The 18,657-nt window shown below is 50.5% G+C and overlaps 1 protein-coding gene across 1 annotated transcript; it reads right to left on the bottom strand.

Annotated features, from left to right (window-relative positions):
- Nucleotides 1–2,412: 2,412 nt before the first annotated feature.
- Nucleotides 2,413–17,309, bottom strand: LOC308664679 (rano class II histocompatibility antigen, A beta chain-like). The gene is made up of 6 exons (XM_081322119.1): nucleotides 17,164–17,309; nucleotides 13,064–13,336; nucleotides 3,813–4,094; nucleotides 3,539–3,652; nucleotides 3,287–3,310; nucleotides 2,413–2,782 (listed from the first exon to the last, which is right to left on the bottom strand). Exons 1-6 carry the CDS (start codon nucleotides 17,246–17,248, stop codon nucleotides 2,769–2,771), a joined length of 792 nt encoding a protein of 263 aa, XP_081178245.1. The 5' UTR covers nucleotides 17,249–17,309; the 3' UTR covers nucleotides 2,413–2,768.
- Between the last annotated feature and the right edge of the window lie 1,348 nt (nucleotides 17,310–18,657).

Here is an 18,657-nt window from a genome sequence, read left to right as displayed (position 1 = left end):
TAGATTCTATTCTATTATTCTATTCTATTCTATTCTATTCTATTCTATTCTATTCTATTCTATTCTATTCTATTCTATTCTATTCTATTCTATTCTATTCTATTAATATTATTTAATTCTATTCCATTCTATCTATTCTATTCTTCAATCTATTCTATCCTATCCTATTCTATTCTTCAGTCAATTTATCCTATCCTATCCTATCCTATCCTGAAAGGGACGCGGTGGCTCAGTGGGTTAGGACGCTGAGCTTGTCGATCAGAAGGTCGGCAGTTTGGCGGGTCGAATCCCGAGTGCCACGTAGCAGAGTGAGCGCCTGTTACTCGTCCCAGATTCTGCCAACCTAGCAGTTCGAAAGCACGTAAAAATGCAAGTAGAAAAATAGGGACCGCTACGGTGGGAAGGTAACAGCGTTCCGTGCGCCTTTGGCGTGTAGTCATGCCGGCCACATGACCACGGAGACGTCCTCGGACAAGCGCTGGCTCTTCGGCTTTTCAGTCAATCAATTTGTTCTATTCTATTCTTCAATCAATTTATCCTATCCTATCCTATCCTATCCTATCCTATCCTATCCTATCCTATCCTATCCTATCCTAGTTCATACAAATAGCCCTCAATTTACAACCGCAATGGAACCCAACATTTTGGTCGCTAGTTAAGTGAATTTGAGTCCCATTTTATGATCTTTCCGGCCACAGTCGTTAAGTGAACCTGTGCCGTCGTTAATTGAGTAACTGTTGTTAAGTGAATCCAGCTTCCCCAGGGAGGTTTGCTTGTCAGAAGGTGCCAAATGGGGGTCAGGTGAAGGCCCCGGGACTCTGCCACCGTCATTAATACCAGTCAGTTGCCAGGTGTCTGAATTTTGATCACGTGGTGACCGCGGGGAGGCTGCGACGGTCGTTAAGTGTGAAAAATGGTTGTAAGTCACTTGTTTTGTGCCCGAGTTCTTTTTGGCCCATAATATGAAAAATCTGTCATATCCACAGCAAGGAGGTTTTGTTCAGGCACATTTTTTTAAAAAAAAGGAAGAATCAAGGAACGTTAAGAGAGACATTTATCACTTGAGGAGAAACTCTCCGGGCAGGAGGGGGTCCCCAGAGCAGGAGGGGGGAGGGAGGGGAGGGTCTCCCCCCACCACACCACAGTTGTGTACACACAAAGTCGCACAAAGGGGGTCCCAGATCCAGGCAGCCTCTGATCAGAGCAGAACTCCTCTCCTCTTTTCATGTCTCCCCAGCGAGATTTGGATTTTCTCTTGGGTTCTTCCTGGCCCCCCACAGCCCTCAACATCCCCCCACACACACAAACACAGAGAAGACCTTTGTGTGTTTCTCCAACCCCCAACAGCTGGAGAAGTGCTGGAGTTTCGCTTCCCCCCCGCCCCCCCGGCCCGAAGCGCTGGGCTCCCCTGAAGCGGAACCGAGAAACCAGCCCTGATCCAGCAGGCAACAAGCCAGGATTCTTCCCCAGGGCAGCTCAAGGACTGTCTGGCTCCGCCCGATTGCTGAGTCTCCGAGTGGGGCGACCCCTCGGACCTCTGCCACCCCGAGGAATAGGCTGAGGGGCCCCTCCTGACCCCCGAGTAGACCCCGGACAGCCCAGGGAAGAAACGACGGAGGGCTGGAGAAACATCCCTGGAGGCCCAAAGGTCCCAAAGGCTCCAATTCTCCCCCTTCAGACGTTACGGGGAGACTCGGCTCTCTAAGGGGGGGGGCTCTGATGGGTGGAAAAGAGGGAAGGGAAGAGAGGAAAAGGGGGACCAGCATGAAAGGGGAGGGGCTCAGTTGCATTGGGAGAAAGACCCTGATGGGAGACTTGGAGCAGGGGGATGGGGAGGGTCTTCCCCCCAGAACAGGAGGGGGAAAGTATGGCAACATAAATCCTGTGGACTTAGGATCGAGTCTTCCACCCAGGACATGAAGCGGCGGGGGCCCCTAAAACTGTGGAAGAATCCTTGTTCTCCACGTCTCTCCTGCCCAGAGGGAGGGGGCTTTGGGCCCAAAGGCACGAAGGGCTGTGGGGGCAGCAGTGGGGCCAGGTGGGCAGTCCTGGAAAAGGCCTCTGGGGTGATTGAAGCCCCCCACCTCCCCCCCAGCCCCCCACTGCCTCCTCTGCTGCTTCTTGGGGAGGGTTCTCTGTGTGTGTCTGTGTGTTGTGGATGCAGGGGTGTCCTGAGACACCAATATTTTTGGAGAGTTCAGTTTGCACCATTTTCTCCTTAATGCCCCCCCCCCGCCCCGAAGCTCCCTGGATCTCCCCATCCTCCTCCCGAGCCCGTTCTGGCTTGGGACCCAAGGCTGAGGCAGTGGAGGCCTCAATCTGGGGAGGGCGAGGGGAGAATGGTGGACCCCCTCAGAGGGGCAGGAAAGAGAAGGAGGAAGAGGAAGGAAGGAGGAATTCCAGGGTTTTCCTACAATGTTTATTCGTTTACAGCAAAGGGAAGGGATTCGGAGGAAGAGTGATGCAGATGAAGCTGCTGTGGATTCAAAGCAGGGAGAGATTTGGGTGTCTGGAATGACAGGCAGGCCCAGAGTCCCCGGGGTCAGTCTAGATGGTCTCCACCCCTCCCTCCGAAGAAAGGGAGGCCCTGAAAGAAAGATGAGGGGGCCTCTCAGCAGGAGAAGCTCCAGGCTGCCATTCTCCTCCTCTCCCTAATCTAAAATCTTGAGCCTCCATTTTTCAAAGGTTGCAAAAAAGCCAGAAATTCATCAGCTACTGAGGAAAAAAAGAATTTCCTTTCCCATCAGGAAGCAGGAAGGACGGCAGGATTAATTCATGAGGGCTGTAGAGAAAAAGAGAAGGGGAGAAAATGAGAATATAAAGAGAAACCTTCAGTGTAAATAACTTATTATTCCTCTCTATCAGCCCCCCCAAGACAGACCCACACTGCAGGGGGGTGGTTGATAGGCAGGGGCAGAATGAGGGAGAATCTCCCACCCCCACCCCCATTTCAGGGAGGGAAAGGATGCAAAGGACCAGCAATTCATTTCTGGGGACTTATGGAATTTTCCCCAAATGACTTAACTGGGGCAGTTAATCAAAAGAGGAGTCCTCCCCACCACCACCATGTTGGAAAAAACCTGGTCAATATTTTGCTATTTGTGGTGTGTCTGTATTTGTTTTTGATTCCAATGCATTTTCCGGTCTCTGTAAGGAAACGCTGCCCAAAATTTCCAAAAATTCTGTTATCCACAGCAAGGAGGTTTTGTTCAGATACATTTTTTTTTAAAAAAAGGAACAATTAACGAATGTTAAAGTAACATCTACAACTTGAGGAGAAACTCACCTGCAGGTGGCTGGATGGGAATTGCTGGAAGGAGAAAAAGAGCCAATCAGAACCTCTCATGGGCTGGAGGACTCAGGGGCTCCCCCTCCCCATCGATAGCCCATAATAGGTTGCAGGATGCTCACTTATACAGCAGACCCTCAAAGAACAGAATTTCCCATGCAAATTTCCAAGGGAGCCTCCTTGCCATCTGAGAGGTCCCCCCCTGGATGGTTCCCTCCCCCCAACCTCTCATGCAGCCCCCAGACTCACCTTTCTTGGTCTTCAGGTAGAGGGAGAGCCCCGTGGCAAAGAAGATCACCCCGATCAGGGCCCCCATAATCCCCGTCCAGAGTTTGCTTCTGGCCAAGTTGGAGGATCGGGGCTCTGGGGAAGGAGAAGGAGGCTCCCCTGAGCAGGAGGATCAGGGCCAGCTTCCCCCCCCAGGAGGGTCCATCCCGGCTCCCCCCACAGGGAGAGTTTCTCCCCCCGTCTCAGGGCAGGAAGGGGTCCCCAGAGCAGGAGGGGACAGAGGGGAGGGGCTCACCCCACTGGACGGTGATGGGGGCCTCCAGGCTGGCGTGCCCCACCTGGCAGGTGTAGACGTCCCCCCGCTGGGGCTGGGTCTCCAGCATTACCTGGAGCTGGTAGGTCCAGTCTCCGTTCTGGAGCTCCTCCCCGAAGGCCACGCCCTCCTCCTCCGGCCGCCCGTTCTTCAGCCAGCGGACCTCGATCTCCACGGGGTAGAAGCCCCTCGTGGTGCAGAGGAGGATGGTGTGGGGGGAAGCGGGGTCCAGCTTGGTGGAGGAGATGGAGACGGTGGGCCTGGCTGGAGGGGAGGAGGGGGAGGAGGGACACGGGGGAGACACAAAGACGGCCGAGAAAGGGAGACCAAGTTGGTTAGTTCAGACCAAGATCCCTTTTCACTCCTGAAAATATTATTTGTTTGAAGTCATTTCCAAAGCAAATTGCAGCAAGAAATTAAAGGGGATCCTGGAAGATGGAAAAACAAATCCTTTTAGGGCCTCCCTTTTTCCCTGCTTTTGAGGCGCTGACTTTTAAAACTCCACAAAAATTAAAAGCATCATTAGGTTAGAATGATTAGAAATAAAAAGCATTTTTTATTATTATTATTTCACAGCTCCCCAAAGTAGGGCTTGTTTCCCAAAAGCAGAGGCCTCTGTTCATTATTTACTTTATTTAGCTTATTCCATTTGTTTTGAATGTCGATAGAATTAGTCTAGGGTGAAGCTAATCACGTACCCAGAGGCTTGACTGCCTGGACTTATTGATGGGGTTCGGTTCAAGACGCCTTATCTGAAAATAGGGCGGTTACTTCCGCGTAGGGCCATGATCTGCTGACGTAATCAACACCACGTGGGTTTCTTTACTTTGATGACGTCACTGATCAAAAGGGCTGATAATTTTCATTAAAAAAAGGTAAACACTATAACTACTTTCATAGATCCACTCCAGCTCAGAGACCTTTTGCTAACCACGTTTTTCTCCCTTGAGGGATTCTCTTACGAACAGCTAATTATATCATGTTTAAGAATATGCAATTTTTAAAGGTTTGGTTATTTGCAATTCAATCCTGGGATCTGGTCGGGATTTTTTTTATGAACAGTGAATTATCCTCCTGGGTTTGCAGGGAAGAATTTAGGTGTAAGAATGAATTCCAGACTGAACATGCAGAGAACAAAATCTGCATTGGTTCCCCTTAAATATTCCATAATTTCCGGAAGGAGCAAATTCCCAGCGTCTCCCCGTAAAATGCCTTTTTCTCTTGGGATCTGGCGGTTTTCCTCCTGTGGAACAAAGATCTCATTTAATTCTTTGGTAGCGTGTTATTTTTGCAGACCCCGGCAACAACAAATGGCAACAACTGCAGATGAAACATTGCTTTTGCACAATGAAACCATATCAGTTGATAGAAATATATAAGTTTTTTCAAAATATAAACAAATAAAACTAGAACAAGAAACGTAGGCAATTTGCCAGGAATCTGGAACAGGGAACTAAACAATCTGAGGCTTCAGGGCCGAAGGAATCCCCGAAATTCAGTTCTGCTGTTTGTGGGTGTTTTTTGAATCTTTGCCCCCAAATGAGGAACCTTCCCAGGTAGGACGAGAGAAGCGATTCGGCTGCAGGTGAAGCCGAGTCTGTGACCAAACAGGGGGTCTCAAGGGGGCTTTTCTCCCAGACCCACAAAACTGGATGAACAAACGACTCTGAATAAAGAATAAAAAGGACTAAAAGATGGACAGGGCAGAGCAGACAAAAGAGCCTTTGCTAATTCCCTTTTCCAGACCTTTTTTATTTTTCATTTTTTATCCTAAAATCCCAAAGGCCCCAGAGGGGAAGGGAGCCCCCCCATTCCAGAAAGGGGGTGAAAATGGGGTCTGGGGCTTCGCTTGGGGGGCGCAGAGGAGGAGGCAGCTGTGGGGCCGGTCAGCGTCCCGAAGCCCTCCCCACTTTTAATAATTTTTTATCATTGGATTTTAATCATCCTTGCCTTTTAAATCTTAAATTATATATACTATTTTGGGGTTTTTTATATTTTATCTGTGTGCCATGCAAAGTCCCTCTGGGAGAGAGAGAGATGGTTTTAAAAGTTGATATGGGAGGAATAAAACACTCAGATACTTTCAAAGCCACCTTACAAGGAATCTACTTCTTTGAGATGGGAAAGAATAAAGAAGAAAATCTATACGAAGCTACCTGAATGGCTTTCAACAATGGAAGCTTTTGCTTACCCAAATTTAATTCATTATGACAAAGTCGTTGACTTATTAAGATATCTTGGATAACGGAGGGAAATTGAAAGATGGACAAGATTTACAGCGACAAGGTATTGATTTAGCATGGTGGCCATATTTGCACATTCAAAAGAGATAAAGAGAACAGAATTCCATAAAGAACAGACAGGATTCAATCAAAGATTGTTAAAAACAGATGAAAACTTGATTAGGAAACTCTATAGATTTCTGCTCAATTTAAAGATGGAAGAAGAACAAGTGAAAGAAACAATGATAACTTGGGCAAAAAACTGTGGATATTCTACAGACTTGGAAGACTGGCAGAAACTCTGGGATAGAAATATCAGATCGACTAAAGCAGTCTCAGATAAAGGAAACTTGTATAAAATGTTTTATAGATGGCATATGACACCAGTAAGATTAGCGAAAATGTTTTAAAACACTTCAAATAATTTCTGGAAATGTAAGCAAAGGCCAGGTACTTACTATCACATCTGGTGGACAGGCCTTAAAGCAAAAAGGTTTGGGGTCAAAACACAGACATGGTTGGAAAAGATGACTAAAGACAGATAGAATTTAAGCCAGAATTGGTTTTGTTAGGAATATTAGGACCTAATTATGAGAAGGAGAATGAATATTTAATATTGCATGTACTGACAGCAGCGAGAATAGCATTTGCCCAATGCTGGAAAAATGAAAACTTATCAACTGAAGAGGTTTTAACTAAGAAAATCTTAGAATGTGGAGAAATGGATAGATTGACGTTAGAGATTAAAGAGAAAGAAGATTCAGTTTATTATAGAACATGGGATCATTTTTACCAACGGTTAGGAAAATGAAGTAGCGAGAAATGAATGTGATATATGTTATCTTGAATATATACTGCTCAAAAAAAATAAAGGGAACAGAAAATAAGACATCCTACTATTAAATGTGATGGGAGCACCCCGATACTCCCATATCACACCCCTCCTGCGTGAGCTGCATTGGTGACCGGTTGTCCTCCGGGTGAGATTTAAGGTGCTGGTACTTACCTTTAAAGCCCTACATGGATTAGGCCCGGGATACTTGCAGGACCGTCTGCTGCCAGGAACGAAATCCCATTGCCCAGTGCGCTCACACAGAGAAGGCCTCCTCAGGGTACCGTCGGCTAGACAATGTCGGCTGGCGACCCCCGGGGGGAGGGCCTTCTCGGTGGGAGCCCCAGCCCTGTGGAACCAGCTCCCCCCTGAGCTTCGGATGGCCCCGCGTCTCCGGTCCTTTCGCCGCGGCCTCAAAACACTTCTTTTCCATCAGGCTGACCTGATTTTTAATTATGTTTTTAATTTTTTAACTCTAATTTTTAATTTATGTTTATTTTTATTTTAATTTATTGTACAGAGGCCTTTAATTTTAATTTTACCTTAACTTCTGTATTTATTGTATGTTATTGTTGTTAGCCACCCTGAGTCCTTCGGGAGATAGGGCGGCATATAAGTCCCAATAATAAAATAAATAAATACAGTACATTGTGTTGTTTAAGTGTTCCCTTTATTTTTTTGAGCAGTATATATCAGTAGGAAGAATGAAATGTATTGACTAACTGATACTGTTTTTTATTATCGTTTATTACATTCTCTACAGATATCTATTACTATATTTGTGAGGTTTTCTCACAATGAATCGTTAAAGGAGCTTCCAAGCAAAGGCATCACGCAGAGATGTAATCATATTAGTTTTATTCAAGATAGATCAAAGAGAGAGAAATACTTGGCATGAAAGCATTCATGCCTGCATGTGAGAGAGAAATAAAATAAAACAAAACAAGCTAGGATTACATGACTAAACTAACTAGGAGTAGAAGCAGAACAAGAACTAGGAATGGAGAACAAAAAGCAGCCCCTCGTGCAGAGGTATTTATGGGGGGTCTTGGCCCCTCCTTGACCATAAAACTCTCTCGCCAATGGGTCTGTGGGTCTGGGACCCTTGGCTCATCAGTGGAAGCAAAGAAACCTCTTTGCCTCCATCTGATGACCCTTTTGGGGAACTGCCAATGGCTGGCACTAAACATCTAACAATTCCCCTTCTTGCCAGCCAATGACAGGGACCAGTGAATGCATGTAAGGGGTGAGCAGGTGTCATGGACATGCATAAAAACATTCAGAAGGCCAAACACAAACGCTTACACAGAAGGTTGTGCCGGTCAACGGGAACAGGCTTGGTAAACAGATCAGCTATCTGGTCAGCTGTGTTACAGTGCTCAACATGTATAAAACCCCTTTTGGTAAGCTGTCTGACATTTTTATAGCGTATGTCTATATGGCGAGATCTGGAGCCTACTGCATAAGCCTCCGAGATTGCAATTGCGGCAGTGTTGTCCTCTAGAATTTGGATGGGCAGAGGGGGAGATGCCCAGATGCTTGTTATCAGCTCATTGAACCAAGTCAAATCATTGGCCGTGTCTGACAGGCTGGCATATTCAGCCTCGGCCGTGGAGCAAGAAATAAATTTTTGCTGCCTAACATGCCAATGTATTGGGCAGCCATTTAGCAATATGAGGAAATCAGAAGTGCTCCGTCTACTTTTGGTGTCGCCAGCCCAGTCTGCGTCTGAGTAAGCGGAGAGCTGGGCCGTCTTCCCCTTCTCTGGTTCTAGCATAAGGAGGGCATCAGCTGTGCCCTTTAGGTATCTAAGCACCCTTTTGACAGCCGTCCAGTGGAATTCCTTTGGGTGTTCCACATGCCTGGACAATAGATTCACAGCTAAAGCTATGTCAGGTCTGCTCCAATTGCTGATGTATAGCAAGGAGCCAATCACAGATCTGTAAAGCGTGTTATCTGTGAACTCAGGACCGTCCTTATGGGTGTGGTTGTAAAAGTCGGTTTGCATTGGGCTATGCGTAGGATTAGATTCTGTCATTTTGCATTTGGCCAGTAATTCCTCTATCTTTTCTTTTTGAGATAGAGCGAACCCCCCTTTAGTGGCCAAAATATGCACACCCAAGTACTTGTCAACCCGCCCCAAAGACTTCAGAGTAAACTTTTCTTCCAGGGCCTTGGCAAATTCATCACACCTTTCCTTGTTAGGCCCTACATATAATAGGTCGTCCACATAAACTAACACCCGTTCTGTGGTTCCCTTGGAATTGCGTGTGAAAACACATTGATCTGCATGAGATTCTGAGAAACCAACTCATTCTAAACTCTTTCTAAGACAGTCATACCATAATTTCCCTGACTGCTTAAGACCATATAACCCTTTGTGAAGCAACCATGTATTTCCCCCTTCTTGCTGGTAGCCAGGAGGAGCCTTCACGTAGATCTGCCGGTCCAAGTTGGCGTGGAGGTAAGCCGTCTGGATGTCAAATTGGAAGACTTCTTCTCCCAGAGCGGCTGCAGTCACGAGGGCGGCCTTGACGCTCTCTGCCCGGACGGTTGGAGAGTAAGTCTCCGAGTAGTCCTCCATATAACGTTGAGCGAAGCCCTGGGCTACCAAACGGGCCTTATACAGGTAGAGACCATTGGCAAGTGGTTTGGCCTTGTAAACCCACCTTGTGCCAATGACTTTCCTCTCCTTTGGAGGTTGCTGGGGGGTGAAGACCTTGAGTTGTTTTAAGCTCTGCATTTCCTTCTCCATCGCGAGCTGCCATCTCTCCTGCTCCTCGATGGGCAGCTCCTGGATGTCAGAGAAGGATTTTGGGGTGACCACAACGCTGTTGACAGACGCGATGTGGCCAATGTCAATTCTCTTTGGCGGGACCCCTTTGTTGGACCGCTTTGACCTCCTTACCTTCTGCCACTCACCGCTCTTTTCTTCCGCGGGTCTCTGAGGTGTCGCTGGGGGTGAAGACGGTGTGTCTTCCTCCATGGGACTGGACGCATCTTCGTCTTGTTCCTCACTTTCGTCGGTGGCAGGGTACGAGGTCGCCTCTGGCGATGTCGCGGTCGGTGTGTCCTTGCTGGGTCGGTTGGCATATGGGCTCAGATCATTTGAGTGGATCTGGGTCCAATTGGAATCCTCTTCGAAAGAGGCAGATTGGGAAGTCACAGGCCTGCCCCCTTTTCCCAGGAAACGATAGGCCTTGGAGCCAGGAGCATAGCCCAAGAACCTTAGTCTCTGGGAAACAGATCTCCCCTTCTTCCGCAGCTGCTTGGGGATGTGCACCCATGCGTAGGAACCAAACACACGCAAATGTCCCAGGTTTGGTTTCCTACCGTGAACCAGGAAATATGGGGTCTGGTTCACAACACTGCTCCAGGTGCGGTTTAAGGTGTAATTGGCATAATGAATTGCCTCCCCCCAGTATGATTCTGCGACATTAGCATCTGCAATCAGACTACGCATCATGGTTTGCAGGATTCCATTCCTTTTCTCAGCTACACCATTTTGCGAAGGGGTGAATGGTGCAGTAAGAAAATGGCGGATGCCCTTACGCCTTACCCAGTCCTGGAACTTCTGAGACATGAACTCAGCCCCGCGATCGCTCTGCAATTGTGCGATCTTGGTCTTGTACTGGGTCTCTACGAAGTTGTACAGCGACTTTATGGTGTCAAAGGCTTCAGATTTTTCTGTGAGGGTATACACGTGGCCGTATCGTGAAAAATCATCAACGGCAGTGAGAAAATACTTTTTCTTTCCTAGGGATGGTGTGAAAGGCCCAACCAAATCAACATGTACTAGTTGGTACGGGTATTGAGTCTTACGTAATGACACCTTCTTCCCATGAGGCATTGGGGGGGTGGAGCCCAGATTTGCCGGCCGGCATCCCTTTCTTGTTGCTGCAAGCACATGGATTTTCATCATTGTCTGTTTCTCTTTGCCCTCGCTGGTCATGAAGACCTGAAGAGAAGGTGGGAGGCCGCAGGGATTGATTGTTGGGAGGCTGCAGGCTGGATTTCCCCCGGCAGTTGGGCCCTGGGGAGAGGATGGGAGGCCTTGGGGGGGGGCACCCCCAACGTCTGCTTGGCCCCCAGGGCCGTAGTCAGGACTTGGATGGCCGTTTTAATTGCATTTGTATTTGTATCAATATCGGCTGGGCAGATCTCAATCTCATTGTCATCATAGCACTTTAGGCTTTGCGGGGGGGAGAAATCAGGAATATGCATGCTGTCTTGGTCGGGTGTCAGGAATTGCATGTCATTTCTGCTGTATGCCAGGGATTGATGGCTATTTTGGTTGGATGCCAGGGAGTGCTGGCTTTCCAGACTTAAAAAAATCAAGTCTTTGTTAGATTTAGTGGGGGCCGCCATCTTGTTTCCTGTTCCAGACCACGTGGGCGGAGCCATCTTGTTTCCTGTGCCAGACCACATGGGCGGAGCCATCTTGTTTCCGCTTGCCCCAGGAAGCTGTAGCTCACAGCTGGGAAGGCGGGTTCGCGCCAAAAGCCTTGGGGTCCCAGGGTCACTAAGGGAGGCGGGTGCCATATTTGGAAGCCTCGTGGTCTCTAGGGAGAGGCTCACCAGGGGTTCTAAGGCTTTCTGAGCTGTTCCCTGGGCTGCCCCTCCCTCCTCCTGCATTGCAAGGCTCTCTTTAAGCAGCTCTTCACGTTCCTGTGCAGTCAGTTTACTCACGCGGCGTTTGGTCTCAGCCAGGTCCGTCTCTGCAGCATCTGAGCAGCCTTGGACAGTCTGTAATCCTTGTATGCTCTTCTCTGTGGCGTTCAGTTGTAGAGAGGCATGTGAAGGGGTCCTGGACGCTCTGCTGGATCCTCTGACGGAATGAAGGCCGTCCGCGTTTTCATCTGCAGCTGAGGTTGCTTCAGGGACTGAAGTCTTGGATGTAGGCATCTTTGATTGATGACTCCTGGTGACAATCTGGGATCTACGGCCATCCATTTCAGTTTCAAATCTTCTGCAAGCTTGAAAGCTTTCCTTTAAACCATCCTCTCTGCTACCAACTTGTGAGGTTTTCTAACAATGAATCGTTAAAGGAGCTTCCAAGCAAAGGCATCACGCAGAGATGTAATCATATTAGTTTTATTCATGATAGATCAAAGAGAGAGAAATACTTGGCATGAAAGCATTCATGCCTGCATGTGAGAGAGAAATAAAATAAAACAAAACAAGCTAGGATTACATGACTAAACTAACTAGGAGTAGAAGCAGAACAAGAAGTAGGAATGGAGAAGTAGGAATGGAGAACAAAGAGCAGCCCCTCGTGCAGAGGTATTTATGGGGGGTCTTGGCCCCTCCTTGACCATAAAACTCTCTTGCCAATGGGGCTGTGGGTCTGGGACCCTTGGCTCATCAGTGGAAGCAAAGAAACCTCTTTGCCTCCATCTGATGACCCTTTTGGGGAACTGCCAATGGCTGGCACTAAACATCTAACAATTTTAACTATTGTTAATTGAACATAGCTACCCGGACAATTGCCTGTTTGCCATAGATAGAAAATGTTATTGGGGGATAGTCCCAATGTTGATCCCATCCCCACCCTAAACCCTAATCCCTAACCCCATCCTATTTTATCCCTAACCCTATAAAATTCAATAGAATCCTTTAAAAAAAAAGTTGATAAGTCAATTAATAAATATTATTGATTTATTCATATAAAATATATTGAAATATTATATAGGATACGGATTATATTGAAATCTATCTACCTACTGGGCAAGAGAGAGACCTTGCTGGATTCCTCCCCCCCCCCAGAAAAATATAATATTTTGTATAATATTCTGGAAAGAATTTTTTGGGACCTCGGGAAGAGAAGGAAGATCGTGGGACGAAAGTAGAGGAATATATTTCTTCCCTCCTTTTGCATGTTTCATTGTCATCCTTGTAGAATTTCTAACGTTTTAAGGGTAATTTATTTTTTACACATTTTTATTTAGGGGTGATGTTATAATCCTACCCCATGCAGACCCCCGCTTTGAGGGAGGGAGGGGGGCGGCTTAGGAGGATCAACAAATGTCAATAAATACCAACGAGGAAATTTCCTAGATCGGAGAGCAGAGAATAAATAATGGGCAAATCTTTATCTGGGAGATCCCTAATCAATGAAATGAAACGGGGGGGAGTCTCCGCATTCTCCCCCACCATGGAAATCCCCCTCCCCCACTCACCTCTCCGGCCAATCACGGAATTTCTCTGGAGACCCTCGTAGTTGTGTCGGCAGACGGAATCCACTTGGGTCTTCATGTACTGCAGTTTGCGCTTATCCCTGTTCCAATACTCCGCAGCCTCCTTCCCCAACGCCGTGACGGCCTCGTACTCCCCGCGGGCGCTGTCGAAGCGGAGAAACTCCTCCCGGTCGTAGAACTGGCTGTACAGGAACCGCACCTGCTGCGTCCCGTTGAGGAAGCGGCACTCGCCCTTAGTCTGGTGGAGGAAATGGGCTGCGGGGAGGAGGAGGGGGGGAGAGGGGCGTCAGGAGGGGCCCACGTGGGGAGGGGGAGGGACTGCCGGAAGGCGCCCCCTGGAGGAGGGACGGGGAACCGTCTGTCCCAGCGGGATTCCCCCTTGGTGGGGGGTCTGGAGGGGGGAGGAAAATGGGGGAGAGGGGAAAGAGCTTCCATCTCCCCAGGGTGGGAAAAGGCAGGCAGAAGTCCCTCTGTCTGCAGGGAACGCTGGATCCCGGGGGGGTCTCTTTGCCCCCCCAAAACCTGCAGGAAATATGGGGGGGAACAGACGCCCCCTCTGGGCTTCAGGGAAAATAATACCCATGCTTCTCTCTTCCTTTTGGGAGCACAAGGGAAGGGTGGGGGGTTCACAAGAAGGATACCCACACCCATGCTCCTGGGCTCTCCCCCCCCCGCCTTCAAGCCCCGCCTTCCCTTTCCCCTCCCCCACCCCATCTTCAGCCCCACAAGCTGCCTTTGGACGCTTTTCGAGGCCTCTCTTCTCTCCCCCTCCCAAATAGACCCCCCCTGCAGCCCCCCAAGGCCACCTGAAAGGGAGGGGTTCCAGCCCCCTTCACTAAAGGGGGGGGGGTTGGAGGAGCAACTCAGACCCCCCCCAATATCCCTCCCAAGAGAAGCAGAGAAGGCGAGGGAGGGGAAGATTTTCACTCTTGGGGGCTGCAACTTCAGGGGGGCCTTCAGGATGTGTGTGGACTTCGTTTTGTGCCCCCCCCCATGACTCTCCACCGCAGTCTCCCTTTCTCTTTCTGCCTGCAGGGGTGAACTAGATGCCCCTTTAAGCTCCCTTAAGGCCAGCCCTCAGGAGTCCAGGCTGGGTCTGGGGAGACTTCGGAAGGGCCGGGGGGAGCCGGGGGTCTCTCCGGAGAGTCTCCCCCTCCGGGTCTCGCTTGGCCCAAAGGGGCTTTTCCCAAAGGGAGCAGGAATTTCCTGGGTTTTCCCTTGAAGACGTTTCGCTTCTCATCCCAGAAGCTTCCTCAGTTCTGACTGAATGGTGGAGGGTGGAAAGACTGATATTCTTTGGGGTCATTTTGAAAGTCGGTCCCTGGTTCTCTGAGGGGCGTTAGGACCCCCAGGGGTTTATCTGGGCCCTCTGGGTCCCCTGAATTGGGGGGCAATGGGGTGGGGATCCTTCCTGGGGCTGCTGAAAGGACCCTGTTGGAGGCAGGAGATGGGGGGGTCCTTTCCCTCCCCCCTCTGTTCAGGGAGGGCTGCTCAAGTTTGACCTAGATGGCCTAGGGGGGCTGGGGATCCTGGGGAGAAGGGAACCCCCAGATTCCCTAGATATACCCCAAATTTTCTTTCCCCCCGCAACGTCCCTCCTACTAGCTGCCTTTGTGTGATTTGGGGGTTCAGCCCTCTTTCCTGTCCCCCTGAAGCCCCCCAAGACCATCTGAAAGGGAGGGGCTCCAGCCCCCTTCGTTAAAGGGATAGTTTTGGGGAGCCAATTTAGGGGAGCAATTCAGACATCCCCCCCGAATATCCTTCTCCCTCAGTTTCCCCCTCCCCTCCAGTTCCTAATTCAGCAATGGGGGAATATTTATTTATTTATTTATTTATTTATTTATTTATTTATTTATTTATTTATTTATTTATTTATTTATTTATTTGATTTATATACCGCCCTTCTCCCAAAGGACTCAGGGCGGTGTACAGGGCAATAAAAATAAGAATACAGGATACAAGATTTAAAGTTAAATGATTGTGCCCAATGTAGTAAGTTAGTTAAAAACAATGTTAAAACCCCAAACCCATCAGACCAGGCCGGCTTGTTCGAATAGATACGTTTTTAGATCACGCCGGAAGGAGCGAAGGTCGGGGGCCATCCGGAGTTCAGCCGGTAAGCGGTTCCAAAGGACTGGCGCGCCCACAGAGAAGGACCTCCCCCTGGGGGTCACCAGCCGACATTCTCTGACCGGTGGTACCCTGAGGAGGCCCTCTCTGTGGGAACGTACAGGACGGAGGGAAGTTGACTCCGGCAGTAGAGGCTCCCGTAGGTAATCCGGACCCATGGCATGTAGGGCTTTATATGTCATCACCAGCACCTTGAATCTCAAGGTGAATATGTGGTGGGGGGTTCTGGGTCTCCTCCCCAAATTCAGAGTCTCCCCCCAGAAGGAATCCAAGCTCAACTCCTCCCTTCCCTTTAAAAAAATTCAGAAGAAAAACTGAGGTTGCAAAAACCCTTTTGCCAAAAAGCGTCTTTTTCTTATACCTTTGATGGCATTTATGTATTCAGCTCTAAAATTGCCTCAGTTTCCCCCTTTCGCTTTCGCTTTCCGTCTCCTTCCTCTTTCGGTGCAAGAAACTTCGGGGCTCAGGTGCTAATTCGGGGTCCGCAAGATCCCCCTCCCACCCAGCCACGGGAGGGGGGGACAGAGAGAGAGGCCCGGCGGCCTCTTATCCCACCTGGGCTGCCTTCCCGCGACCCCCGCCCCATCTTGGCCACAATTAAGGAAGGGGGGGCTCCCTCTCCGTCCTGCGGGGAGAAATGTTGCGAGGGACGGGTGGAGGCCACGCGGAGATCCAGGCTCCTGCAATCTCCCGCCTCTCTTGCCCTCGACCCCTTCTCCCACTTCTGGGGTCCCAGCCCAGAGGCGGAATGGGGGAGGGGGTCTGGCTTGGGGGGAGGGGGCGGTTTCCTCGGACTTTGTAACTGGGAGGGCCCAGGAAAGCGGGGGGACCAATGGGAATTCTCCCTTTTGCAGCGTCATCGGTCTCCGGGCAGAGTCTGCCTGAGTTCATCCACAAGAGGAGATAGTGCGAAGCCGAGAGAGAAGCGGAGAAAGTTGGGGGAGGGGAATCCCTTCAGTCTGGGGGGGGGGCTGCATTTTAGGGGGGCGTTTCTTGCCAGCTCCGGAGGGACACCCCCTCTGGGATGGAAGGAAAGTAATATCCATGCTTCTCTCTCTCCCTCTTCCTTTTGGGAGCACAATAAGGATACCCACACCCATGCTCCTGGGCTCTCCCCCCCTTCCAGCCCCACCTTCCCTTTTCCTCCCCTCGCTCCCATCTTCAGCCCCACAAGCTGCCTCTGGATGCGTTTCCAGGCTTCTTTCCTGTCCCCCCCCAGCCCAAATAGAGCCCCCTGCAGCCCCCCAAGACCGTCTGAAAGGGAGGGGCTCCAGACCCCCTCACTAGAGGGAGAGTTTTGGGGAGCCAATTTAGGGGAGCAATTCAGACGCCCCCCCGAATATCCTTCTCCCTCAGTTCCCCCCTCCCCTCCAGGTCCCGATTCAGCAATAGGGGGATATGGGGGGGGGGTTTCTGGGTCTCCTCTCCAAATTCAGAGTCTCCCCCCAGAAGGAATCCAGCTCAACTCTTTCCCCCCCCCCTTAAAAAATGGAGATTCAGAAGAAAAACTGAGGTTGCAAAAACCCTTTTGCCAAAAAGCGTCTTTTTTCTTACACTCTTTGCTGGCCTTTGTGGATTCAGCTCTGAAAGTGCCTCAGTTTCCCCCTTTCGCTTTCGCTTTCCGTCTCCTTCCTCTTTCGGCGCAAGAAACCTCGGGGCTCAGGCGCTAATTCGGGGTCCGCAAGGTCCCCCTCCCACCCAGCCACGGGGGGGGGAGTGAGAGAGGGGGTCCAACTGCCTCTTATCCCACCTCGGCTGCCTTCCCGCGACCCCTCTCCGTCCTTCTGAGGGAGGGGGCGGAGACCACGCGGAGATCGAGGCTCCTGCAGGCTCCCGCCTCTCTTGCTCTCCACCCCTTTCCCCACTTCTGGGGTCCCAGCCCCATTCTTCGCCCCAAGGAGCACTGACGGCCCCTCTCACCCTCTTACCCCCCCGCCCAGCCCCCTCCTTACCGGGGGTCTCCTTCCCCGCTTCGCTTCCGGGGATCCGGGCCAGCGCCCCCACCAGCAACAAAAGGGGGACCCCAACGGAGCCCATGGATGCTCCCCACAAGCGCCCCCAAAGGGAGGGGAGAGAGACGCGGAGGCTCCCAGCCCAGAGGCGGAATCGGGGGGTCTGGCTTGGGGGGAGGGGGCGGTTTCCTCGGACTTCGGAATAGGGAGGGCCCAGGAAAGCGGAGGGACCAATGGGAACTCTCCCTTCTGCAGCGTCATCGGTCTCCGGGCAGAGACTCCCTTGACTTCGCCCGATGGAGGAGAGAGTTCGGCGCAGAGAGAGAAGCGGAGAAAGTGGGGTGGGGGTGGGGGGAATCCCTTCAGTGGGGGGTCGGGGGGGCTGCATTTTAGGTGGGCGTTTCATGCCAGCTCCGGAGGGGAGGGCGGACTTTCTTTTGCTGCATTTGTAAAGTTGGAGGAAAACAGCCCCGCCTCTTAATCCAGACCCCCCCATTCCGCCTCTGGGGGTGGGCGCGTCTCTCTCTCCCCTCTTTGGGGGCGCTGGTGGGGAGCATCCATGGGCTCTGTTGGGGTCCCTCCTTTGGTGCTGGTGGGGTCGCTGGCCCGGATCCATGGAATCGAAGGGGGGTAAGGAGACCCCCACCAGAAGGAGGGGGGGTCTCACCCTGCAGGTGAGTTTCTCCTCTTCTTCCCCCGTCTCAAGCCCCCCCAAAAAACAGCACCAGCGGTTAGACTTATATACCACTCCATCGCACACTATGGTGCCAAGAGGTTTAGTCAGCATCTCCACACACACACACACACACACACAAACACACACACACAAAAGTGACAAGGTGTGATTTAATTCTCCAATTCTTCCATTAAAAAAGAAAAAAACAGCCTCTAAAGAAATGGAGGCAGCCTGGAAATGATCCCGCCAAGTTTCTTTGCCGTGGAGAAGCCAAATTGCTGCAGCTTTTTCTTAGCACAAAAGTCTTCCGGTGGCTGCGCGGCGCCGGAGACAGCCTTCCCGGGCTGCCCGCGGCTCAGCTGAGTGATTTTCGCCCGAAACAGCGCCGATCAGCTGTTCGGGCGAATTTGAAGCCCCCTCCTCGGGAGAAGAGGAGGGGGTGAGGCCCCAGGTAGGGGTCGAGTTCTCCGAGGCCGCCTGAGCTTGGAGCTTGGGCGGCTGGAGGATCGAACTCCCCCGTAGCCTGGGTTACTCCCAGCTGGTCAGCGTCTCTGCTCCGGAGTTCTTGGAGCAGAGCCAGGCGTCTGCGACCACCCCTGCCTGAAGGAAGGACTATGGATTAATAAGAGCAGGCAGAGCGGTACAAGAGGAAAAGGTGAAGAGGATTATTTTATTCTACTCTCGAGCTTGATGGACTTTTTAAATCTAAAGTGAAACTGCGTCATAATTGAAAGTAAAAGTTGGCGGCTAAACCTCCCCCTAAAACTCTTCGGAGCGGTGGAACTTCTCCGGTGCAAAAATCATCATTGCAGGCGTTG

The sequence above is a fragment of the Vipera berus genome, assembly GCF_964194415.1.
Source record: "Vipera berus genome assembly, chromosome: 2".
NCBI classification, from domain to species: Eukaryota; Metazoa; Chordata; class Lepidosauria; order Squamata; family Viperidae; genus Vipera; species Vipera berus.
Note: the sequence above shows the minus strand (reverse complement) of the source record. Positions and strands in the feature narration are given on the sequence as shown.